The sequence below is a fragment of the Oncorhynchus nerka genome, linkage group LG1 (genome assembly GCF_034236695.1).
Source record: "Oncorhynchus nerka isolate Pitt River linkage group LG1, Oner_Uvic_2.0, whole genome shotgun sequence".
Lineage (NCBI taxonomy): Eukaryota > Metazoa > Chordata > Actinopteri > Salmoniformes > Salmonidae > Oncorhynchus > Oncorhynchus nerka.
The window spans coordinates 8,923,108-8,950,477 of NC_088396.1; the positions used below are offsets into that span (position 1 = coordinate 8,923,108).

The following is a 27,370-nucleotide window of genomic DNA, read 5'->3' on the forward strand; positions in this document are numbered from 1 at the left end:
ATAATACTGCCGTCTTCATTTGTAATTGAGAATCTTTGCACAAAGTGACAGCTATTTCTTTCCATTTGCAATTTCTATTTTTATTGTTTATTTTGGACTTTAGAGTAACCTTGTTTTGGTGTATGAATGTATTTTGGTATATTTTTCAGTTATTTGCAACATAAGCTAAAGAAGGTTCAAAAGTATGTTCGGATAATCATTTTGTTGTTCTGGTGGCTGACTGTTGGGAGCACACAGCTGTGCGTATCGCATTGTATGGAAAAAACAAATACTCCGGTTCAGAGGATGAAGAGTGTCGACGTTGATCCTTGTCTCAGATTTCATGAGAAGGTCCTGGAGAGGGGGTGGGGTGCATACGCGCGTAGGGGAGGAGAAAATCGGGATTTAGGGATGTTCTTTGTCTGTCTCTCCCCGTATTTTTCGAATGCGGGTAATAAAGTGAAGCCTTTTTTCTATAGTGGAGAGAAAAGTGACCAGACATTTGAGGAACATTTTTTTAGGCATAGCCTACAGGCAAAATTCAAGGACTTTAGAAACGGAGTAAGTAGGATTCGAGGTAAGATTAATAACAGATATGTCAACCAACAAAACTGAGCGTTAGTTCGTGTTTAGGATATTTTTTGTGTGTTTCTGAGTGTTGTGCGCTAACGTTAGCTGGCTGCTTGAAGCAATTGTTTTTCTCCTAGCTAACTTAGCTCTTTGCGTTCAATATTTGATGTAAGTAGCTATCCTCTCTGTCTAGTTTAGATAGCCAATCAGTCAATTGTTTGGTAAGTGTTACTAGAGAGAAATAGGTAGCTAAATATGTAGTTAGCTAATTGATATCTTGATTTATGCTAGCTTGTTCCTTCGTGCGAGGGATGAAGGTGATGGAAGCTATCGAACGCAGCACGAGGGCACCGTAGGAACATAGATTTCTAATGAACCCATTTTCTACGGCCGTATGTAATAGTTTTTCTCTGGCTGGCAACTTTACGTGTACATGGGGTAGTCTGGTTAGCCGATTTAAAGACAAAATAGCAGAAATGTACTTATAGAGACACTGGAGGCCGGTTCTTCGCCGCGAGCAGCCTGCTGCTTGTCCTCCCCACCACCCTGTACATTCAGGTTAAACCGCTCTAACAGTTGGAACGTGCCTGGAATTTGTACGTTTTCTATGAGATATTAGAGGCAAATCTGCAGTTGAAACAACAAAGCCCCTAATTCGCCACATTTTTTTAATGTAAATAGCATCTGGATGGGGCTGGAGAGATGGACTCACTCACAAATTCATAGACTGGGCCACCCATGATATCAAAATGATAGTTTGAACTAGGTTGAGGCTAGTAATGTTTGTTTTCAATTACATTGTCTGTAAACAATCAATCAAATTTATTTATAAAGCCCTTCTTACATCAGCTGATGTCACAAAGTGCTGTACAGAAACCCGGCCTAAAACCCCAAACAGCAAGCAATGCAGGTGTAGAAGCACGGTGTCTAGGAAAAACTCCCTAGAAAGGCCAGAACCTAGGAAGAAACCTAGAGAGGAACCAGGCTATGAGGTGTGGCCAGTCCTCTTCTGGCTATGCCGGGTGGAGATTATAACAGAAGATGGCCAAGATGTTCAAATGTTCATAGATAACTAGCAGTGTCAAATAATAATAGTCAGTGGTTGTCGAGGGTGCAACAGGTCAGCACCTCCAGGAGTAAATGTCAGTTGGCAATTCATAGCCGATCGTTCAGAGTATCTCTACCGCTCCTGCTGTCTTGAGATCGTTGAAAACAGCAGGTCTGGGACAGGTAGCACGTCCGGTGAACAGGTCAGGGTTCCATAGCCAGGCAGAACAGTTGAAACTGGGGCAGCAGCACGGCCAGGTGGACTGGGGACAGCCAGGTTGTCCTGAGGCATGGTCCTTGGGCTCAGGTCATCTAGAGAGAGAGATCACACAGGACACCGGATAAGACAGGAGAAATACTCCAGATATAACAGACTGACCCTAGCCCCCTGACACAAACTACTGCAGCATAAATACTGGTGGCTGAGACAGGAGGGGTCAGGAGACACTGTGGCCCCCGTTTGACGATACCCCCGGACAGGGCCAAACAGGCAGGATATAACCCCACCCACTTTGCCAAAGCACAGCCCCCACACCACTAGAGGGATATCTTCAACCACCAACTTACCATCCTGAGACAAGGCTGAGTATAGCCCACAAAGATCTCTATCACCACACAACCTAAGGGGGGTGCCAACCCGGACAGGAAGATCATGTCAGTGACTCATGCCACTCAAGTGATGCGCCCCTCCTATGGACAGCATGGAAGAGCACTAGTAAGCCGGTGACTCAGCCCCTGTAATAGGGTTTGAGGCAGAGAATCCCAGTGGAGAGTGGGGAACCGGCCAGGCTGAGACGGCAAGGGCGGTTCATTGCTGCTGTGCCTTTCCGTTCACCTTCACACTCCTGGGCCAGACTACACTCAATCATAGGACCTACTGAAGAGATGAGTTTTCAATAAAGACTTAAAAGTTGAGACCTAGTCTGCGTCTCTCACATGGATAGGCAGACCATTCCATAAAAATGGAGCTCTGTAGGAGAAAGCCCTGCCTCCAGCTGTTTGCTTAGAAATTCTAGGGACAGTAAGGAGGCCTGTGTCTTGTGACCGTAGCGTATGTGTAGGTATGTACAGCAAGACCAAATCGGAAAGATGGGTAGGAGCAAGCCAATTTAATGTTTTGTAGGTTAGCAGTAAAACCTTAATCAGCCCTTGCCTTAACAGGAAGCCAGTGTAGAGAGGCAAGCACTGGAGTAATATGATCAAATTTTTGGTTCAAGTCTAGCAGCAGTGTTTAGCACTAACTGATGTTTATTTAGTGCTTTATCCAGGTAGCTGGAAAGTAGAGCATTGCAGTAGTCTAACCTAGAAGTGACAAAAGCATGGATACATTTCTCTCCATTTTTGGACAGAAAGTTTCTGATTTTTGCAATGTTACGTAGATGGAAAAAAGCTGTCCTTGAAACAGTCTCTTGATATGTTCGTCAAAAGAGAAATCAGGGTCCAGAGTAACGCTGAGGTCCTTCACAGTTTTGTTTGCGACGACTGTACAACCATCAAGATTAATTGTCAGATTCAACGGAATATCTCTTTGTTTCTTGGGTCCTAGAACAAGCATCTCTGTTTTGTCCGAGTTTAAAAATCTAAAATTTGCCGCCATCCACGTCCTTATGTCTGAAACACAGGCTTCCAGGGAGGGCAATTTTGGGGCTTCACCATGTTTCATTGAAATGTACAGCTGTGTGTCATCCGCATAGCAGTGAAAGTTTACATTATATTTCTGAATGACATCACCAAGAGGTAAAATTATATAGTGAAAACAATAGTGGTCCTAAAATGGAGTCTTGAGGAAAACCAACATTTACAGTTGTTTTGTCAAAGGACAAACCATCCACAGAGACAAATTGATATCTTTCCGACAGATAAGATCTAATCCAGGCCAGAACTTGATTAAAAAGGGACAACAGTGGCGTAAACAAGGTTATATTTTGTTTTCTGATGGGGTAGGACAGTTGAACTAAGCTCTTGAGGCATTTAAGTTTCATATTTGTCATTCATTTAAAAGTACAAACATGGGTTTAGCAATCATATTGCCCCTTTTTAAGGTTAGTTACCTTTCAGCCAGGCTTTTGGGTGTGTTTGAAAATCGAACCCCAAAACCAATGGACTCCAATGTACCCGTAGGCAGTAGCTTGTTATATTTCATACCCAAATTATATATGTGCTTGGGCATCCACTTACTTACCTGTGATGAAACTCAATCCCCTATCTAAGGCAGTTTATGGTCAAGAATTTACAATGCCCAAATCATCAGTTTCTGAAATGTACTGTGCATCGCTCATTGATGTAGTTTGGAGTAAATATGTATTTGGTGCCCATTTCATGAGATCATTGCCCAAGCTTGTGACATCTCAAGAAGGAAAAGCTGACAGAACTGGTATTATACATACTGAGCAAAAAAAAAAGCTCATGAGGGCTGCCTTTGTGAGATGCTTACATTGATACCATCTGCTGGCTATTAGTGATATCTTGCTGATGGATCACATCTGTCTCCCGATGGTAGTACATTGCAGCTAAGGCAAGATATAGGTGCATTTGCTCATCTATTGTGTTATGGGCCTTTTAATTCCTTGAGCCATCTGATTTTGCTAGGGTTTTTCGTTTTTAATATTACCAATCAAATAGAGCTTATGATGACACTGTTTCATAGAGGCCTGTACTGACAAACGGAAAAAGAGGCATACATCACACAGACACATTTTATCATTTTATTAGTAGCCTATGCGTATATCACATCTACACACTTCAGTTGGTTGGTGTAGTAAATGTACTGGTTTTCTCTTCATATTATGTGGGCAGTTTCAGTATTGTTGTATTTGTGGGCACTGAAACTGATTTGTGCTAAACTTATAGGCTATATTATTTGCCTAAAGAGTTGAGATATTTGATGACAAGCAAGCCTCCTATATCCACTAGAACAGTCCATGAGGGAAATTTGTCAAACAGTCTGGTCTTTGTTCTACATAACTATTCTTACCCAATAGTTGGTCTGAATTTCCCAGGAAATTGGAATCGTTTAGGGGTGTCTGCCTTTGGTGCTCACACGTGTTGCAAACTCTCGGACTGAGGAGGACTCCTTCTCGCCATTTGTTCAGCAATGAGCTGCACACTTCTGGCAGTTGAGGGTTGTCGTTATAGAGTCGGTTTAGACACCATTCTTGAGAAATCCAAATAGTAAAATATGATTCAATACAAATTTAAGTTGAATATTGCATAGTTTATTCTAGGTACTGCCGTACTTCCAGGAGCTACACAAAATGGTGTTGGCCTATATAGTCTGTTTTGCTCACTTTTTCTCTCCCATCCCCCATATAGAGTTGAGTGTCCCTCTCCCCCCACTCTGGAGTCACCATGAGCTGGAGTTTCCTGACGCGTCTCTTGGATGAGATCTCCAACCATTCCACCTTTGTGGGAAAGATCTGGCTCACGCTGCTCATCGTCTTCCGCATTGTGTTGACGGCTGTAGGAGGCGAATCCATCTACTACGATGAACAGAGCAAGTTTGTGTGCAATACGCACCAGCCCGGTTGCGAAAATGTGTGCTACGATGCTTTTGCGCCGCTCTCGCACATCCGTTTCTGGGTCTTCCAGGTGATCATGATCACCACCCCCACCGTCATGTACCTGGGCTTTGCCATGCACAAGATTGCCCGCATGGACGACGAGGAATACAGGCCCCGTGGTAGGAGAATGCCCATGGTGAGCCTAGGGACCAACCGGAACTACGAGGAGGCGGAGGATAATGGTGAGGAGGATCCCATGATCTCGGAGGAGATTGAGGTGGAGAAGGAGAAGAAGAAAGAGGACAAGCCCAACAAGAAGCATGACGGGCGCCGGCGCATCAAGCGCAATGGCCTCATGAAGGTGTACATCTTCCAGCTGTTGTCGCGTGCTGCTTTCGAGGTCTCCTTCCTGTTCGGCCAGTATATCCTCTACGGCCTGAAGGTGTCTCCCTCGTACGTGTGCAAACGCTCCCCCTGCCCGCACACGGTGGACTGCTTTGTGTCGCGCCCCACAGAGAAGACCATCTTTTTGCTCATCATGTACGGGGTGAGTGCCCTCTGTCTGCTCTTCACCTTGCTGGAGATCCTCCACCTGGGCTATAGCGGCATCCGGGACTGTCTCTGCCGCCCTCGTCCCCCAATTCCCCACCAACTGGCTAGCCAGCGTCCCACACTATGTGGCCACCGGGTCCCCACAGCTCCTCCGGGCTACAACACAGCTCTGAAGAAGGACCCCAAGGGCATGCGGTTGGACTACAACCTGGGCGACTCGGGCCGCGAGTCGTTTGGGGACGAGACTTCACAGCGGGAGCTGGAGAGGCTGAGGAGGCACCTGAAGCTGGCCCAGCAGCACCTGGACCTGGCCCACCTGAACGAGGACAACCACAGTCCGTCGCGGAGCAGCAGCCCCGAGTCCAATGGGACGGCCGTGGAGCAGAACCGCCTCAACTTTGCCCAGGAGAAGCAGAGCAGCACCTGCGAGAAAGGTGTGTTTATCTGGGCTCTGGCATGCGTCACAAAAAGTATAATATGTTGGTTTTAAGCTAATACTTCTGTAGTATTTTGCATGTAATTGTCATTCTATAGTGGTTCGAATCAATTAATGGATGTTGTGGATGAGGTACAATTATTGTCTACTTGAAACTGACATTACATTTTTCTCCTTTTGCCTTCAGGTTTGCGAGCCTAACTTCTTCATTTGCCCACCTGGCCCTCTAATGATATATTCTCGCATCTGGGACAGTGGGGGTATGAGGGAGCATTGTGTGGGAACAGGTGTTGTGTATATGTGACTCGAGAAGGATTATTTGGTCTGCCTTTCAGTATTGAGGCCAATGAACGCTCAACTGAAACATGCCAAACTCAACGAGCAGGCTCTTCCTACCCAGCTACACTTGACCATGTCTGAAGATCCAAAGTGACCCAACTGTTTTCAGAACATGCCTATTAGTATCTCAGGGCAGCTGTGCTGTTTTGTTGAACTTCCTTTTGTAGTTTGTAGTTATTCCTTTTTGCTGGAGTCTAGAGGGGTCCATCTCAAGTTGGCCTTGAACCTAAAACTGTAGTTTAAATTTCAGCCAGTCCAAGAGGGAATGGAAAGTGTGTCTCACAACCATGTCAACATTTTTTGTGTGTGTGTTTTGTGAGGAATAAGGAACCACAGTGAGTCAGTGTTTGAACTGGTGTGGTAATATACAGGACTCTCTGCTGTTGAGCATAAGAAAAGGTACTATGTGGCCAATTCAGAGGGTGTTTGTGATATTATGCAGTGAATAACTGTCTTCCATGTGCAACAGCTTACAATTAGTAAATGGTTAAAACTATGTGTTAACCACCAGTCATAACTGTTATATTCGAGTTGTAGCACACCAACAGCAATACGTAGTTTGCAGAAATAACTTACTTTGATCATGAACCCCCCCAAATCTGATGCCAAGTCTGGGAACTGGAAGCCTTTGTCCAAAGGATCAAAAACCTGGGTAATGCTTGAATTCATGTACATTATCTTGTATGTTTTATGTAACACATGCTTTTTGATACTGTTCCATCATTTAGTTTTCTATGGTAAACGTTTGGATGATATTGACAAGTGCAAAATGAATCCTTTAAGGCAGTGGTATTCCAAGTTGTGGTCAAGCCCAAATAGTTTGAACACATTTTTGTATGGGACAATAAACATTTTGAGAAAGATAATTAGAAAAAAAATTGTGTTCAGTAAATGTATCTATGGGTTTCTTCATTTTGATAAGAGATTAAAACGTAATGAATTGAAGGTAGAAATTCACAAAAAAGAAATCCTTTTAAGGTTGTCATTTAGATTCGGGTTGGGGTTGCAATACATTTTTGTGAGGGTGGGGAAATGGGGTACTGATACAAATGTTTGAATACCACTGCTTTAGGGCCACTGTGACCAACTAGTAATAAGTATGAAGTTCCCTGCTTGGCGGGTGGGGGGGGGGGGTCCAGGTCCGGTTAACTAAGCATTTCTTCTGTCGAATAGCATTTTCAGAAAGCAAGCCAATTGCCCCCCAACTCGGGGTTATATTTTTTATACATTTGTGTGTTTCCCCTGAAATTTGGACCTGTATATTTGTGGCTTTGTTACTTCTCTACATGTTTCAAAATCTTACGCTCGGTTCAGTGTTCATTGAGGCAGCCAGTACGTTTACATGCACACTAATAATTCGATGTTCAACTTATGGCAATAGTCATGTAAACACTACTCCCATCTTGAATCGGCGTAATGTTAAAATTGAAGTAAGCATACGTTGATTAAAACACCTGTTTTTCTGAAATCTGTAGAATTAAGATGGCTGATTCGGCGTTCCAGCTGTGTATTTGATCTGCCATGTGCCAGTAGTGCAAGCCTCCCTCTTATCTGCAAGTGAGTTCGGAAAAACTGAAGGTATGCATCTTAGAAATAGTTCACATACAAACGTTATATGTCCGAACTCAGAATCAAATAGGTGTCACAAATAACATGGTCAAACGTTTATTTGGATGGTTTTCTGCATTTATTTAAGTCCCATTAGGTAGCCCGGTTACATACGTGAAAAGGATTATTAGGGAAATTGTTCTTGCAGAGCTTTTAAACAAACAATTCTATATTAATCTGGTTATGCACAAACTGTATTGTGTGCATGTTACTGTACTCTGATGCAAATCACATTCAAAAGCCTTAAACTGTTAAGAATGACCTCCATGTTCCCGTCTGTTTTATCTTTTAACAGTTAAAACAACCCAATGCCTTGAACATGATAATCTATAATGCAAATGTTCATGTTATCTTTTGAAGGTTAAAATGACCCAATGCCTTGAATGTGATCTGATGCTGTCAGTGCACTCTAACAGCAGTGCCATGAAGTGTAAACTCATCTCAAAACTATTTTTTTATACTTGCTTTAGTACTTTTTTATTTCTTAAACTTTTTCAAATAAATTCATGTCTACCTTGAGTATCTGCAAATTGTATGTAATGCAATGTGTAGGCTGGTGTATATTAGGTATGTACATTTTCGGTCTACAATATAACACTGAATTGTGCTATCAAAATATCTTGGCACTCACACAGGATTTGCAGCTGGATTGATTTTGTAATTAGTGTGAGGGGCCGTACTTATTTGATCACATCGATGCAATTCCTAGCTGCAGTGTTCCAAACATGTTTTGCGCCATCATAATTTGGTGATATTGGCAAATGTCGCCCTATGGGGGTTTGCTTGGTTTGAATGAAATATTTAATTACATTTACCAATGATCCCTCCTAATGTCTGAGCTTCCACCGTATTGTATTCACCTGCCAAGTACTGTCCTTTAAGGGCAAATGGAGGAAACCATTACAGATTTAGCAATTGAACCAAAACCCCAGCAATAAATCACTGTTTCAGCAAGTCCAAAGTATACTAGTTATAGACCATTATCAATGGTAACTTTGAAGAGTTGAAGTGCATTTTCTGGCACGATTACATAAATAATTCAAGAGTTCAAGCAGGTGAATATCATTGCTATGAAAGGCTTACTGTCTGGACTGTGCAGTTCCACCTCCAAGCTGAAGACCTCGATGCAGGTTCTCTCGCTGTACCTGATGTGCCTCTATGACTGCTGGTGTCAGGCGGATGAACCAAATGACTTTAAGCTACTTGCTACTCTGACCAACTACTTAAGGATGGACTTGACCTCCAAACCCATTTATACCTTTGACTGCAGTCGTCCAAGGAGTAACTCACTTCAAAGTGGGAACACCTTTTGCCCACAGGTGAACACAGCCAGTCCAGTCAGCCTGCATTGTCCTGCTATCAGACCCTCCTGGAGCAGCTAATGGAAGTAGGCCCCAAACCCCTTATCTTGCACCGCTCAGCATTTCCTCTTTCAGATGTATAGATTTCTCTACTCCACTATTGCCTTAAACACATTTTGAAATACTTTTAAAATGTATGCTTGACAGTCCACAAGGCCATCCGGTCAGTTTTCATAACACATCAGCCCCCTCCTTTCTATGCTCTCCTCTAGGGGGTCATATGTCGATTGGAGTAAGGGCCAGTGATATTCCCATCCTTTATCAAAGTGAGGCTACCATTAAGGTATGGGTACAGTACCTTTGACATTTGGACAATTGAATGTGCCCAAATGCCAGGCAACAAAATGTGAAACTTCGACAAAATTAGACGCTGCAAAGGGGATGCTTTTTCAAGGCATTGTATTGCTGTGATGGTGGTAATGTATTTCCCATTCAGGATGGGGCTTGACAGGGTTGTAGTGGAACAGGTCGAGAGCTTTTAAGTTCCTCAAGTGTCCACATCATTAAGGAATTAACATGGTCCACATACCAACAGTCGTGAAGAAGGCACAACAATGCCTCTTCCCCTCAGGAGGATGAAAAGATTTGCCGTGGGCCTCAGAGCCTCAAAAGGTTCTATAGCTACGCCATTGAAAGCATCTTGAATACCTGCATCACCGCCTGGTATGGCAACTGCTTGGCATCCGACTGCAAGGTGCTACAGAGGGTACGTACAGCCCAGTACATCACTGGGCCCGAGCTCCCTGCCATTCAGGACCTCTATACCAAGTGGTCTCTGCTACCACACGGCAAGCGGTACCGATATACCAAGTCTGGAACCAACAGGACCCTGAACAGCTTCTACCCCCAAGCCATGAGACTAAATAGTTAACCAGATACCTACCCAGACTATCTGCCTAGACACTTTACCCCTACATATCTACCTGTTAAGGCAGGTTGCCTATTTAAGAATGCACTGGTTGAGGTAGGATCTCAAACAGTTAAAGGACAAGGATAGGGCAAAAAGACGATGTTCAGGTTTAGCGAGTATGAGCCCACATTTATTTTCTTCTTTCCAGCATTGATTTGTATGTGCTACGAAAAACATTTCCATGAGCATATTTCATATAAAGAATTCACATGATCATATTGTATACCATAAATATTACTTGTCGTACACAATCTCATAGCCAGTAGCCAAACCATAATTATATCAAACCGATTATTTCCATGCCGTAAACAATGATTCCCTCTAAAGCAATTCCAAAGTAAATTAATTTCCAGGCATATCCAACATAACCATCAAAACATTCTACCACTATTCAAAACAGTGCATCTTCAGATGCACATTGATTGACACAAACCACCAGAAAGGGAAATGGAAATATATGGTGGGTTACTCAAGTTGCATATTTGACACATGCACATAGAGGAAATAAAAGAGATAAATACTAGAGTTCTTCCAAGGCATGGATTTTTCTTCTTCGGTGAGGTTTAACGGTGGTTGGCATCCTATATGTTGAATTACTGCCCCCAACTGAACTGTACTATATATCCATTACACTTTGTGATACAAAATTGAAAGGTGGGGGGGGGGGGAATTCTCTCCTTATCTCCTTATTCCACTACTAAATCTACCACAGGCCCTATCTGATTCTACCACAGGCCGACAACCCGAGAGGACGGGACACTACCACTCAACACACCCTGTAACTCTTCTGAAGTCAAATCTCCTACCCCCAAGTACTTCTCTGCAGCTGCCACCACAACATTTATTTTCGGTGATTTACGTTCCATTTCTGCAGTACAGTTGATAACCATTGCTACGAACGCTAAGAAGCCAACCCTACTGAAGCGTATCAGTTATTGGCCTGTCCTTCTGTGCTGGCAGATATCTACTATTCACAGGGATCCTCTCAGAATACTTCACCCATCTTCCTCTACATTATACACTGCCTCAGCATATGACACATTCTGCACTACTCTGACTCTATAGTCACCTCAACCTGCCTCTCTTACACCAGATACTTCCGATACCCAGGAACATGTGCACCTCTACAGTTGACTCATACAACTGTATCCCCTGAAACTACACAATCCTCTATCCCATGCTCTCCTGCACACTTCCCACATCTTGGAATCTCCTGCCTACACACTGCTGCGATATGACCATAATTGTTGCGTTTGTGAGGAATTCACTGTGCTAACAGGATAACGGCAGGCGTCACAAACTCCAGGAATCTTCAACTTCAATTGCTCCAACACCACACTCAATGCTACCCCAGAAATCACTCCTTTCAATGGTGCCCTGTCCCTAAGAGCAAAGCAAAAAACAGATATTGACCCAAGTTGCATCGCACGGAGCGTCTGATATGAAGAAACACAAACATCACAAGTCCACTTCGGATTACCTTCACAACTCAACAGCACCCACTATCTTTTCCGTCCAACCTGAAATCAGCCAAAAGGCTGATAACCATGTCCATCAATGCAAAGCTCAGTCTCCTCACAACACTTTCTACCCCTTTCATTTTACCTCCAGAACTCGAACTGGTGTCCGGCTCACTCTGAACGTGACACCAACCTTCCTCAACATACCTTCCCCCCTTGTTCTTGCTAGCTTCAACAGATTCAAACCCATCCTCTGCCTCCCTACATATTTTCAACCTCCTCTTCCTTTTCTGTCAAACCTCCCTTAACCTGACGCCTTCTGACAATATTTAACATTCCAAGCCAAAATAAATTTTTAAAGAGAAATGCTAAGCCCTGTACTCCCTCCACTTCAAACACACTATCGGGATGGATTGTTTGGCACTGAAATAAAATAGTTATTTTTCTGTGGGTTTTATGGCAGACTACAACCCCAAAAGGTGTATTACCGCCACCAACTGGATGGGGTTGAAAAAACAAAAAGTAAAAATAAAACCCATGTGAGAGTTTTCCCTAACTTGATCCACCAAAAAAAGGCACATTGACAAAACCACAAAACACCCACTTATTCCTTCAAATCTCTATATCTCCCTTATCAGGCTCTATGCCCTGAGAGGGTGGTACGGCTTGTGACAATAGTCCATGCAACTCCTCCGCCGAGAAGTCTTTCAGTCCCAGGAACCGTTCCGCCACATTCACAATATTGATTTTCCTGGACTCTACACCTTGTCAGTGCCCTTAATCACCATAGCTATAAAAGGCCACAAAGTCCACCTTCTTAGCCTTTAGCATATCTGGGTCCTGCTGTTGAACGGCACACACCGCAGCCTTCATCGAAGGCCTATCCACCACCGCGGACTCTTCAGGAGCACCATTCGAACCCTCAACCCTTTGAACAGCTGCTGCATATGAAATGCTCTGGATAGCCCTGACTTTGGCCACCTCATTAACTTTCACCCTTGTTGGGCATTCCAAAGACGTGGCTTCATGGTTCTCAACACAATTGCAACACAATCACATTTTCATCACTTTTAAAAACATATGATATTTTCCACAACATCTCAGCTTCTCCCTTCTGCAAACACTTGAAACATGTCTAAAAGCTTTACAGTGATCACACTGCATTGGTCTTGGAACAAATGCTCTGACTCTAGTTTATATATCCCAAATGCACTTGAGTAGGGAGAGACTCCATATAAAAAACTCCAGGATGCTGGCCTTCTAGGCAGAGTTGCAAAGAAAAAGCCATATCTCAGACTGGCTTTTAAAAATAAAAGATTAAGATGGGTAAAAGAACACAGACACTGGACAGGAGAACAGCATCCTCTTCACTGTTGACGTTGAGACTGGTGTCTTGCAGGTACTATTTAATGAAGCTGCCAGTTGAGAACTTGTGAGGCATCTGTTTCTCAAACTAGACACTAATGTACTTGTCCTCTTGCTCAGTTGTGCACCAGGGCCTCCCACACTTTCTATTCTGGTTAGAGATAGTTTGCGCTGTTCCGTGAAGGGAGTAGTACACAGCATTGTATGAGATCTTCAGTTTCTTGGCAATTTCTCAAATGGAATAGCCTTCATTTCTCAGAACAAGAATAGACTGACAAGTTTCAGAGGAAAGTGTTTTGTTTCTGGCCATTTTAAGGGTGTAATCGAACCAACAAATGCTGATTTTCCAGATACTCAACTAGTCAAAGTGAAGGCCTGTTTAATTGCTTCTTTAATCAGCACAACAGTTTTCAGCTGGGCTAACATATTTGCAAAAGGGTTTTCTAATAATCAACTTTTAAAATGATAAACTTAGATTAGCTAACACAACATGCCATTGGAACACACGAGTGATGGTTGCTGATAATGGGCCTATGTAGATATTCCATAAAAAAATCAGACGTTTCCAGCTACAATAGTCATTTACAACATTAACAATGTCTACACTGTATTTCTGATCAGTTTGATGTTATTTTAATGGACTGAAAATGTGCTTTTCTTTAAAAAACAAGGACATTTCGAAGTGACCCCAAACGTTTAAATGGTAGTGTGCATGGGACACTGGTGACTTTAATAATTGAACACGGGTCCCTTTAATGTTTACATACTGTTTTGCCCACTTCATATGTGTATACTGTATTTTAGTCAAGGCCATTCTATTCAACTATCGCTGTACATATACTATTCTATCCTACGTATTCTTCAGGTATACTACAAATTCCACCCATATAATGTCCAAAATGTCTATACTATTTGGACTATTTTCTACATTGTAGAATACTAGTGAAGACATCAAAACTATGAAATAACACATATTGAATCATGTAGTAACCAAAAAAGTGTTAAACAAATCAAAATATATATTTATATTTGAGATTCTTCAAAGTAGCCCCCCTTTGCCTTGATGACAGCATTGCACACTCTTGGCATTCTCTCAACCAGCTTCACCTGGAATGCTTTTCCAACAGTCTTGAAGAATGTTATATCTATCGTAGCTTTGATTGGAGTGATCATGTCAACATCATACTTTCAAAATCTTAGCTACCAGTCATCATCGTGAATCAAGTCGACAATCTACTGGCAAGTCCTTTTCAATCCTTGTTATATGAAGAGAAATTATAGATTAAATATATCGGTGCTCATCGGCCATTGGACATAAAAATTACAAAACAAAACAAATCGCAAATTCAACAATGAGCGTTTGCAAAGCAATCAGTGGCCTGCTATTCAGTGGAGTGGATTTGTTGTCCAAGTCTGGGTTTAAGGGTCTCTTAAAATGATAAACATTCAACATTGGCCAAGCTGTCAATTCAGCATGACTTCTGTCACTTTCAAAAGAACTGGAAACTCGGAACTGGGAAATCTCAGACTTCAGTGAGTTCAAGACAACTTGGAACTCTGGAAAAAAATAAGCTCCGACTGGGAAAATACGTTTTGAATGGTCATCCAACTCTGAATTCCAAGTTGGGAACTCTGGCATCTTTCTAGAGATCTGACCTGAGGATCACTGACGTCATGATTCAATCCTGTTTTTTCCCCAAAATGTCCAGTTGTCTTGAAAGCACCATAAATCCAGAGAATGCCAGACTTTGATGACAAAATTTGCCCACGAAAGACCGCCATTCAACCTTCCTGTTCAAGTGACACCAATACAACAAAGTGAGTCCAAAAATGTATTTGATGTTGCTGCATAAATTCTGTAATATGCCAGGGAGATATGTATTCTGTAGCTAAGAATGTAATACTAAGTCTATGTTGTGTAGTAAGCTGTTAGTAGCCCATGTGCCTCACCCTAATAATTTGGTCCCTTTCCCCTTTTCAAAAGTAGCCTACTGTTCTGACTTGGTGGTGCACATGTAGTCTATAGCCTGTTTTAGAGAAATGTCATCATTGAATATTGTAAGAGCTTTCATTGTCTGCTTATGTGCCCCTTTTATTTATCCTACGGTTCTGACTTGGTGAACAGGGAAAATACTGTAGAAACGGCCCATGTTCTGATTTATGTCGCTGTACTTTTCAAAAGTGCTGATCCAATAGTTATATTGACTACGTCTGTCCTAGCTCGCTCATTAATGTCTTAATCGAAATTATGGCTTGCCTCTTGTCCGCTTATGCCATAGTCTGTACATCTCAATTGTCAGTAGAAACCACATTTATTTAAGCAAGTCAGTCATATCAGCTGTTTTTTAAAAAGGCAGTAAATGAGGCTGAATGAACTGTTTTGCTACCAGACAAGGCTCCGCTGATAGCCAGGTGTAGCAGTGGTAAGGATTCACTCCAAGGTGCTGAAAATAAATCTCAGCTGTTGGTACAGCTTTATGTAGGCCCTATGCCACTGGCAAGGATCAATAGATTGTTATTGTTTATATGGCTTTGCCGGTTAAAATAAACATAGAGAAAGGAACATTTAGAATGAAACAGTAACAAGACCAGGACAAGAAATTGGATTTATTACAATATGGCTGGGAGTTAATCACACAATCACATGCATGTAGGCTATACAGTGCTTGACATGGGCAGGAGCAAATACCAACATCTAACATGTTCAACTGCTTGAGTGCCTGCACCTCCTATATAATATTACAGGTTTTGTGGAGCTCCTGCACCTAAATATAAACAGTACAGACATACAAAAGAGTACCGACACTGATGACTGTGCAAGAATTCCCCCTCCTGGACATTGTGGGCATACTGTATGCATCTTGTTTTTTTATTTGTTTTGTGGCACTGCAACTTCTAGCCCTCACCCATCCTCACCTCTCTCCCTCCACATGTGAGATGGATAGATTGTGGCCTTAGCCAATCATGTAGTAGCCATAAACCTCACCCTTGTGCATCCCCTGACCAGTAACTGTTTCTAGGTTCCTATTGGTCAGTTAGCCCATGCTCTTACAAGGGTACTCCCATGCTCTTATATGCCTCAGCTCGACATTTTCATTCCCAGTGGTATCCTTGTGAGAGCGTGGTTGGATTTATGGCATTGGGGTGCATGCATAAAAGTCAGTTCACTATTTGTTATAGACCAAATCAGAAAATCGTTAACATAGCTGTTCTGGTAGTTCCGGGTTGCGAGTGTCGTAAAACTGGACTTGAGAAAGCACAGGAATGCATACGAAACTATGTGAGAGACCACCACCGGACTAGCTAGATTATCTACTGAATAATTCATATGTTTTCTAAGATTTCGATAAAATCATCAACACTACTTACTCTTATTGAGCCTTAATTAATTTGTTTAAGGTTGGTAGCTAGATAGCTAGTTTGCTTTGTTCATGGAGGAAACAATTGCTAGCTACAAAGCTACAGTGGTTGCAGCTGACCTATATGCTAGCCAAAGCCACATATGTTTTTCTAAATACATAGCCAGCTAGCTCTCTCATATAAAAGTAGCAACAATTATCTCACCGTATTTTAACTTATCCAATTTTCACCCACCGGCACTGTGCAGCATGCATCAGGGTTCGTACAGACAGTGGCAAATCAAATTCAAGGACTTTTCAAGGATTTAGTCATTTGAGTAGTGATGAGCAGAGTTTTGGGACATGCCTACACATTTCCTATTCGCATTACTCCAGCTTAATGACTGTTTTTATTGGGCATTTGGGAATCTACTATTTAATAGCTACGAAAACGTGTCTTGCTTCCGACTGGCAGCTTTAGTGTCGCCGGTCGGGAGAAGGGCGGGTGGGCTGTGTGGAAAACGGCATGTGAACAGCAGGAACACTGCTGCCGCTTGATAAAGTGGAATATCGCGGGCGCAAAAATTATCGTGATTGCCAAAAAAGTTCTGGGGGATCTTGCAGAGAAAAAGTCACATAATGTAGAACTGGCGCCAGCCCATGATGCAACGTTGTGTCTTTCCCCCTTCATGTGGCTCTTCAGGGCCGATTCACCCATTCTCGCAATGCCAAAGTCTGACACATTTTTTGGCACCTTACACAGTGTGGGTTGGTTGGGTAGTGATGTAGTTGTAAAAAAGATGGGTAAACTATACTGAACATAAATATAAGGCTCAAAGTAAAGTGTTGGTCCCATCTTTCATGAGCTGAAATAAAAGATCCCAAAAATGTTCCAGGGTTGAATCTACATTTTCCCGGCATTTTAGCTATCGATTTGACGTTTGGCGGCACCTAACAAGTCCACTTCTCTAGCAACCTAACCGATAGAACCAGGTTTAGTGGAAGGATGAAATAGGATGAATTTACTTATCAAAATGTAAATCTCAATGAAAACATGGATTTTTTTACTAGTAAATGTTTGCTTGTTTTCTTTGTCAACAATGAGTTGAATAAACGCCTCCGATCTATACATTATCTGGAACTAATAAACAAGGGCAGTACCAAGTTGTCCATTATTTCCAGACAATGTGCAAAGAATCAGTGTTTATCCCGTACATGTATGTATGTGTGTATGTATGTCTCTCTGGGTCTATCCTCCATTTTCTTGCTGTTTTCGGGTCCTTTCCTTTCTGCCTCCGTCTCTGTGTGGTGCAAGCTGTAGCCACATTATGACAAACGTACCCGTCTCTCCATCTGTAGCCTGGGATGTGAAAGTGTTTCACCTGACAGTACCTATGAAAATCTGGAAAAAAAAGACCAAAAGAAGTAGTAACAACAATTAGTCCGAATTTGACGCCACACAAACATCCTAGAAATCACACTCCGGACCTCAAATGGGAAGCACATCAACACAACACAATAACCACAGAGGTTTTCAATTTCAACACTGAGCCAAACAGATATAGAGATGTACCTGTTGTAGCACCACCGTGTGGTCAATCTGAATGTGCTTGCATACAGTTAATTCGGAAAGTTTTCAGGCCCCTTCACTTTTTCCTCATTTTGTTATATTACAGTCTTTTTCAAAAATATATTAAATATTTTTTTTACTCATTAATCGACACACAATACCACATAATGACAAAGTGAAAACAGGTTTTTAGAAAAGTTTGCGAATTAATAGAAAATAAAAAACTGAAATACCTTATTTATATAGTATTCGGACCCTTTGCTATGAGACTCAAAATTGAGCTCAGGTGCATCCTGTTTCCATTGATCATCCTTGAGATGTTTCTACAACTTGATTGGAATCCACCTGTGGTAAATTCAGTTAATTGGACCTGATTTGGAAAGGCAAATCTGTCTATATAAGGTCCCACAGTCAGGGACGCAAACTGGTGAGGGCCCAAAAAGGTGTCACATCTTTTTTGCACTTAAACACGCAAAAAATCCATGCTAGTGGGATAAAAATATATTTACAGGACTATTCAAAAGTATGGACACACCTACTCATTTAAGGGTTATTCTTTATTTACACTGTTTTCTACATTGTAGACATCAAAACTATGAAATAACACATATGGAATCATGTAGTAACCAAACAAGTGTTAAACAAATCAAAATATATTTTATATTTGAAATTCTTCAAAGTAGCCTCCCTTTGCCCTGATGACAACTTTGCACACTTTTGGCATTCTCTCAACCAGCTTAATGAGGAATGCTTTTCCAACTGTTCTGAAGGAGTTGCCACGTGCTGAGCACTTGTTGGCTGCTTTTCCTTCACTCTGCAGTCCAACTCATCTCAATGTAGAAAAAAGTAGAAATAAAGAAAAACCCTTGAATGAGGTGTGTCCAAACTTTTGACTGGTACTGTATATCCGCTTTAAAATGCTAATTTCTAGTTACTTTTAGCCTGGATCCCTTCTTGAAATACAGGTATAAACTGTGTACTAATTAAACAACAAAGAATATGATCTACATGATCGATCTCTGTGTAAAAGGGGTTCATGTGAACCTAACTCATAGCTTAACAGTTTTAGGAAAGCAGTCCAATATTATTTGTTGCCTAGACTTTACTATAAATGACCTTCAAGTCCACAGAATAAACAATACATTGATATTACAGTTAGCCATGACAGCCTTTATAATAAAACGCTAGTGACCACACATCTAAATATTGCACTTGGGAAAAAAACATCTTCAAGTAGAAATAGAATGAAACTATTATAGTGGCTACGATTATAGTGGCCACTATAGTAGACATCGACCAAGTGCTCAAGGCTACATGTGTGCAAAAATAACGTCCACTCAGTAAAAAATGTAATAATCCCCTCACTCAAACAGTATATCAAGTTACAGTATATCAAGTTCAACCCACCAAAAAGTAAGAGCCACCTATACAGTAACTTTTGGGGTGTTTTGGTTGATTAAGAAAACTTAGTTTTATACTGGTTGATGTAGTCGAGTCAATATATGTGATGCTGTGATGCTGTACTGACCAACAGAACAGAAAAGTAAAGTAGAAAAAATGCTTTACAAACAGATAATAATAGTAATAACAGTAAGATTTCAGAGGGAAAGTTAAACCCAAGTAGAACTTTCTCCTTTTCTATACACACATACATTTTTACAACACTTTAAATAATATATTAATTGCTAACATAAAACATAGTCCATCAAATTAAGGTCAATGGAAGTAGAAAACAGGCCTCTGAGATGCTGCTGTGTCCAAGGCTAAGAACAAACAGGGATTTATTAGACAGAGGGAGAGGACTGGTGTTACAGGAATTAAATTCCTTTACGTTTTATTTAACTAATTCAATTCAACACTCTGTCCAATCCTAAGAATTTGTAAGACCCTTATTTGCATAAAATGGACAGAGATCAGTCTCAAAATCAATCAGTAGCATTTATTCTCGAGAGTACTGAACACGATACAGTTTACCACAGGTTATAAACTGAAAATGACGTCATTAGTTTTCGAACTGTCCCGTCTCTTCTCCACCCTGGTACAATGGCAGTATAGTTCGCCCACCAATTTAGATAATTTATGACCGAGCCAAGGTCTCCCTGTGTAGATAAGCATTCGAGCCAGTCTGACAATAAGTTCATTCATTTCTACCAAGGAACAGACAGTCATTGTTCTAATTCTTGATTATATTTACACACATTATATTCAGTACTAGGATTACAAGAAAATTCATACATCTATATACAGTAACATAAGAGTATTCTGATTATTCAGTCCTGATTGAAATGTATACATAATTAGCCATTATTGATTAAAAAAATCCCTTAACAACTGGACAGAAGGAAATGGTTGGGTAGAGGGGCTGTCCCTACTTGTTTTTCTTAGCCTGGACAAGTATTTCAAGTGCCCGCTTGCTCTGTTTTGCAGCATGCTTGAGCCTTGCCCTATTTTTCTCTTCAGCTGTCGCCCTCTTGCTCTCCTGAGCACATCCAGATGGCTGAAAGCCATACTCGAGACGTTTCCTTCGGTCTTCCAGCAGACCCTGCTGCCTATAGGTCTTGTCTACTGTTCCTGCTTACCTGACGTTTCTGAAGAGCCTTTCGTCACTTTGAAATCTCCTTGTTTTTGAAAGAAAGGCAGTATCTGGAGCATCAGCATTTGTGGGCTCAGTACTGACTACTGAACGGCTCCCTGACTCACCTATTGCTGTTCTTTGGACTGTATTATCACTCGGCTACACAGCTGATGCCCCCTGGACTGTTTCAATAACACGGTACATCATTTTATTTATCTGTCGGGCCCAGCCTCGAACTCAAGTCCGGTATGTACCTAACTGACCTTCTCTGCTCATTCATTGCCATTTACCCGTTGTTGTCTTAGCGCTCCCGATCAACACTTGTGACTGCTTTATGCCTCTCTCTAATGTCAATATGCCTTGTCTACTGCCGTCTCGGCTAGTCTTTGTTTTATTTGACTGTAGAGCCTTCAGTCCCACTCACCTTGCCTTAGATAGCTCCTCTGTCCCACCCCCCACACATGTGGAGACCTCACCTGGCTTAACTGGTCCCACCAGAGACGAAACCTCTCTCATCGTCACTCAACGCCTAGGTTTATCTCCACTGTACTCACATTCTACCATACCCTTGTCGGTACATTATGGCCTGAATCTATTCTACAACACCCAGAAATCTGCTCCTTTTATTCTCTGTTGCCAACGCACAATACGACCAGTTCTTATAGCATTTAGCCTTTAGCCGTACCCTTATCCTACTCCTCCTCTGTTCCTCTGGTGATGTAGAGGTTAACCCAGGCTCTGTAGACCCCAGTACCACACCCATTCCCCAGGCGCTATCATTTGTTGACTTCTGTAACCGTAAAAGCCTTGGTTTCATGCATGTTAACATCAGAAGCCTCCTCCCTAAGTTTGTTTTATAAACTACCTTAGCACACTCCGCCAACCCTGATGTCCTAGCCATGTCTGAATCCTGGCTTAGGAAGGCCACTAAAAATTCTGAAATTTCCATCCCCAACTACAAAATTTTACATCATGATAGAACTGCCAAAGGGGGCAGGTTCGCAATCTACTGCAGAGATAGTCTGCAGAGTTCTGTCATGCTATCCAGGTCTGTGCCCAAACAGTTTGAGCTTCTACTTCTAAAAATCCACCTTTCCAGAAATAAGACTCTCACTGTTGCCGCTTGCTATCGACCCCCCTCAGCATATCCTAAACTGGGATATGCTTAACACCGCAGCCATCCTACAATCTAAGCTAGATGCCCTCAATCTCACATGAATTCTCAAGGAACCTACCAGGTACAACCCCAAATCTGTAAACACCCTCATAGATATCATCCTGACCAACTTGCCCTCTAAATACACCTCTGCTGTCTTCAACCAGGATCTCAGCGATCACTGCCTCATTGCCTGCGTCCGTAATGGGTCCGCGGTCAAACGACCACCCCTCATCACTGTCAAATGCTCCCTAAAACACTTTAGCGAACAGGCCTTTCTAATCGACCTGCCCCGGGTATCCTGGAAGGATATTGACCTCATCCCGTCAGTACAGGATGCCTGTTTATTCTTTAAAAGTGATTTCCTCACCATCATAAATAAGCATGCCCCGTTCAAAAAATGTAGAACTAAGAACAGATATAGCCCTTGGTTCACTCCAGACTTGGCTGCCCTTGACCAGCACAAAAACATCCTGTGGCGTACTGCATTAGCATCGAATAGCCCCTGCAATATGCAACTTCTCAGGGAAGTTAGGAACCAATATACACAGTCAGTTAGGAAAGCAAAGGCTAGCTTTTTCAAACTGAAATTTGCATCCTGTAGCACAAATTCCAAAAGGTTTGGGGACACTGTAAAGTCCATGGAGAATAAGAGCACCTCCTCCCAGCTGCCCACTGCACTGAGGCTAGGAAACACTGTCACGACTGATAAATCCACAATAATCGAGAATTTCAATAAGCATTATTCTACGGCTGGCCTTGCTTTCCACCTGGCTACTCCTACCCCGGCCAACAGCTCTGCATCCCCGCAGCAACTTACCCAAGCCCCCCCCCCCCCGCTTCTCCTTCACCCAAATCCAGGACTGCAATATCTGGACCCCTACAAATCAGCTGGGCTAGACAATCTGGACCCTCTCTTTCAAAAATTAACCTCCGCAATTGTTGCAACCCGTATTTGTAACGATTTTCGTTGGTGGAAGAACTGTTGCGCTGCCGTATTCGTGTCGCACACTCCATTCTCCTGTAACCCTCCTCGCACTGTTCCAGAGAATCCCAGGTGGGCTCCGGCACTCTCCCTGAGTCGACCGACCACCTTTCTATCTCCTCTCAAGTCATGAGTGCACCTCAGCCACGCTCAAGGTCCTGAACAATATCATAACCGCCATCGATAAAAGGCAGTACTGTGCAGCCGTCTTCATCGACCTGGCCAAGGCTTTCGACACTGTCAATCACCTCATTCTTACCGGCAGACTCAACAGCCTTGGTTTCTCAAATGACTCCCTCGCCTGGTTCACCAACTACTTCTCAGATAGAGTTCAGTGTGTCAAATCGGAGGGCCTGTTGTACGGACCTCTGGCATTCTCTATGGAGGTGCCACAGGGTTCAATTCTCGGGCCGACTCTTTTCTCTGTGTATATTAATGATGTCGCTCTTGCTGCTGGTGATTCTCTGATCCACCTCTACGCAGACGACACCATTCTGTATACATCTGGCCATTCTTTGGACACTGTTAACAAACCTCCAGACGAGCTTCAATGCCATACAACACTCCTTCCGTAGCCTCCAATGCTCTTAAATGCTAGTAAAATTAAATGCACGCTTTTCAACCGATCGCTGGCCGCACCCGGTTCTGACTTGGAATATGTGGACAACTACAAATAGTCTGGTTAGACTGTAAACTCTCCTTCCAGACTCACATTAAATATCTCCAATCAAAAATTTAATCTAGAATCTGCTTCCTGTTTCGCAACAAAAGCCTCCTTCACTCATGCTGCTAAACATACCCTCGTAAAACTGACTATCTTTACCGATCCCTGACTTTGGCGATGTCATTTAAAAACAGCCTCCAACACTCTACTCAGCAAATTGGATGTAGTCTATCACAGTGCCATCCGTTTTGTTACCAAAGCCCCATAGACTACCAACCACTGCGACCTGTATGCTCTCGTTGGCTGGACCTCGCTTCATATTCGTCTCCAAACCCACTGGCGTCAGGTCATCTATAATTCTTTGCTAGGTAAAGCCCTTCCTTATCTCAGCTCACTAGTTACTCTAGCAACACCCACCCGTAGCACGCGCTCCAGCAGGGATTGTTGAAGTCAGAAGTTTACATACACCTTAGCCAAATACATTTAAACTCAGTTTTTCACAATTCCTGACATTTAATCCTCGTAAAAATTCCCTGTCTTAGGTCAGTTAGGATCACCACTTTATTTTATTTTATTCTGAAATGTCAGAATAATAAAAGAGATAATTATTTATTTAATTTAGGTTTTTTTCATCACATTCCCAGTGGGTCAGAAGTTTACATACACTCAATTAGTATTTGGTAACATTGCCTTTAAATTATTTAACTTGGGTCAAATGTTACGGGTAGCCTTCCACAAGCTTCCCACAATAAGTTGGGTGAATTTTGGCCCATTCCTCCTGACAGTGCTTGTGTAACTGAGTCAGGTTTGTAGGCCTCCTTGCTCGCACACGCTTTTTCACTTCTGCCCAGAAATTCTCTAAAGGATTGAGGTAAGGGCTTTGTGATGGCCACTCCAATACCTTGACATTGTTGTCCTTAAGCCATTTTGCCACAACTTTGGAAGTATGTTTGGGGTCAAGTGTAATGTAATTGTCCAGACCCATTTGCGACCAAGCTTTACTTTCCTGACTGATGTCTTGAGATGTTGCTTCAATATATCCACACAATTGTCCGTCCTCATGATGCTATCTATTTTATGAAGTGCACCAGTCCCTCCTGCAGCAAACCAACACAACATGATGCTGCAACCCCGTGCTTCACATTTACATTTAAGTCATTTAGCAGACGCTCTTATCCAGAGCGACTTACAAATTGGTGCATTCACCTTATGACATCCAGTGGAACAGTAGTGCATCTAAATCTTTTAAGGGGGGGGGGTGAGAGGGATTACTTTATCCTATCCTAGGTATTCCTTAAAGAGGTGGGGTTTCAGGTGTCTCCGGAAGGTGGTGATTGACTCCGCTGTCCTGGCGTCGTGAGGGAGTTTGTTCCACCATTGGGGGGCCAGAGCAGCGAACAGTTTTGACTGGGCTGAGCGGGAACTGTACTTCCTCAGTGGTAGGGAGGCGAGCAGGCCAGAGGTGGATGAACGCAGTGCCCTTGTTTGGGTGTAGGGCCTGATCAGAGCCTGGAGGTACTGAGGTGCCGTTCCCCTCACAGCTCCGTAGGCAAGCACCATGGTCTTGTAGCGGATGCAGGCTTCAACTGGAAGCCAGTGGAGAGAGCGGAGGAGCGGGGTGACGTGAGAGAACTTTGGAAGGTTGAACACCAGACGGGCTGCGGCGTTCTGGATGAGTTGTAGGGGTTTAATGGCACAGGCAGGGAGCCCAGCCAACAGCGAGTTGCAGTAATCCAGATGGGAGATGACAAGTGCCTGGATTAGGACCTGCGCCGCTTCCTGTGTGAGGCAGGGTCGTACTCTGCGGATGTTGTAGAGCATGAACCTACAGGAACGGGCCACCGCCTTGATGTTAGTTGAGAACGACAGGGTGTTGTCCAGGATCACTCCAAGGTTCTTAGCGCTCTGGGAGGAGGACACAATGGAGTTGTCAACCGTGATGGCGAGATCATGGAACGGGCAGTCCTTCCCGGGAGGAAGAGCAGCTCCGTCTTGCCGAGGTTCAGCTTGAGGTGGTGATCCGTCATCCACACTGATATGTCTGCCAGACATGCAGAGATGCGATTCGCCACCTGGTCATCAGAAGGGGGAAAGGAGAAGATTAATTGTGTGTCGTCTGCATAGCAATGATAGGAGAGACCATGTGAGGTTATGACAGAGCCAAGTGACTTGGTGTATAGCGAGAATAGGAGAGGGCCTAGAACAGAGCCCTGGGGGACACCAGTGGTGAGAGCACGTGGTGTGGAGACGGATTCTCGCCACGCCACCTGGTAGGAGCGACCTGTCAGGTAGGACGCAATCCAAGCGTGGGCCGCGCCGGAGATGCCCAACTCGGAGAGGGTGGAGAGGAGGATCTGATGGTTCACAGTATCGAAGGCAGCCGATAGGTCTAGAAGGATGAGAGCAGAGGAGAGAGAGTTAGCTTTAGCAGTGCGGAGCGCCTCCGTGATACAGAGAAGAGCAGTCTCAGTTGAATGACTAGTCTTGAAACCTGACTGATTTGGATCAAGAAGGTCATTCTGAGAGAGATAGCGGGAGAGCTGGCCAAGGACGGCACGTTCAAGAGTTTTGGAGAGAAAAGAAAGAAGGGATACTGGTCTGTAGTTGTTGACATCGGAGGGATCGAGTGTAGGTTTTTTCAGAAGGGGTGCAACTCTCGCTCTCTTGAAGACGGAAGGGACGTAGCCAGCGGTCAGGGATGATTTGATGAGCGAGGTGAGGTAAGGGAGAAGGTCTCCGGAAATGGTCTGGAGAAGAGAGGAGGGGATAGGGTCAAGCGGGCAGGTTGTTGGGCGGCCAGGCCGTCACAAGACGCGAGATTTCATCTGGAGAGAGAGGGGAGAAAGAGGTCAGAGCACAGGGTAGGGCAGTGTGAGCAGAACCAGCGGTGTCGTTTGACTTAGCAAACGAGGATCGGATGTCGTCGACCTTCTTTTCAAAATGGTTGACGAAGTCATCTGCAGAGAGGGGGGGGGGAGGAGGATTCAGGAGGGAGGAGAAGGTTGCAAAGAGCTTCCTAGGGTTAGAGGCAGATGCTTGGAATTTAGAGTGGTAGAAAGTGGCTTTAGCAGCAGAGAGAGAAGAGGAAAATGTAGAGAGGAGGGAGTGAAAGGATGTCAGGTCCGCAGGGAGGCGAGTTTTCCTCCATTTCCGCTCGGCTGCCCGGAGCCCTGTTCTGTGAGCTCGCAATGAGTCGTCGAGCCACGGAGCGGGAGGGGAGGACCGAGCCGGCCTGGAGGATAGGGGACATAGAGAGTCAAAGGATGCAGAAAGGGAGGAGAGGAGGGTTGAGGAGGCAGAATCAGGAGATAGGTTGGAGAAGGTTTGAGCAGAGGGAAGAGATGATAGGATGGAAGAGGAGAGAGTAGCGGGGGAGAGAGAGCGAAGGTTGGGACGGCGCGATACCATCCGAGTAGGGGCAGTGTGGGAAGTGTTGGATGAGAGCGAGAGGGAAAAGGATACAAGGTAGTGGTCGGAGACTTGGAGGGGAGTTGCAATGAGGTTAGTGGAAGAACAGCATCTAGTAAAGATGAGGTCGAGCGTATTTCCTGCCTTGTGAGTAGGGGGAAGGTGAGAGGGTGAGGTCAAAAGAGGAGAGGAGTGGAAAGAAGGAGGCAGAGAGGAATGAGTCAAAGGTAGACGTGGGGAGGTTAAAGTCGCCCAGAACTGTGAGAGGTGAGCCGTCCTCAGGAAAGGAGCTTATCAAGGCATCAAGCTCATTGATGAACTCTCAGAGGGAACCTGGAGGGCGATAAATGATAAGGATGTTAAGCTTGAAAGGGCTGGTAACTGTGACAGCATGGAATTCAAAGGAGGCGATAGACAGATGGGTAAGGGGAGAAAGAGAGAATGACCACTTGGGAGAGATGAGGATCCCGGTGCCACCACCCCGCTGACCAGAAGCTCTCGGGGTGTGCGAGAACACGTGGGCAGACGAAGAGAGAGCAGTAGGAGT

General features: G+C 43.5%; 1 protein-coding gene across 2 annotated transcripts; it reads left to right on the plus strand.

Annotated features, from left to right (window-relative positions):
- Nucleotides 1-324: 324 nt before the first annotated feature.
- On the plus strand, nucleotides 325-8,553 carry LOC115135283 (gap junction gamma-1 protein-like). 2 transcript variants are annotated; one of them, XM_029669930.2, is made up of 3 exons: nucleotides 325-540; nucleotides 4,909-6,082; nucleotides 6,272-8,553. In XM_029669930.2, exons 2-3 carry the CDS (start codon nucleotides 4,945-4,947, stop codon nucleotides 6,283-6,285), a joined length of 1,152 nt encoding a protein of 383 aa, XP_029525790.2. In that variant the 5' UTR covers nucleotides 325-540; nucleotides 4,909-4,944; the 3' UTR covers nucleotides 6,286-8,553. The 2 variants fall into 2 exon arrangements, with proteins under 2 accessions (XP_029525790.2, XP_029525700.2); XM_029669840.2 differs by having other exon boundaries at nucleotides 326-556.
- The last annotated feature ends 18,817 nt before the right edge of the window (nucleotides 8,554-27,370 follow it).

Excerpts from the sequence above, each read along its gene's own strand:
- LOC115135283 (XM_029669930.2), top strand. The coding sequence starts at position 4,945 with ATGAGCTGGAGTTTCCTGACGCGTCTCTTGGATGAGATCTCCAACCAT.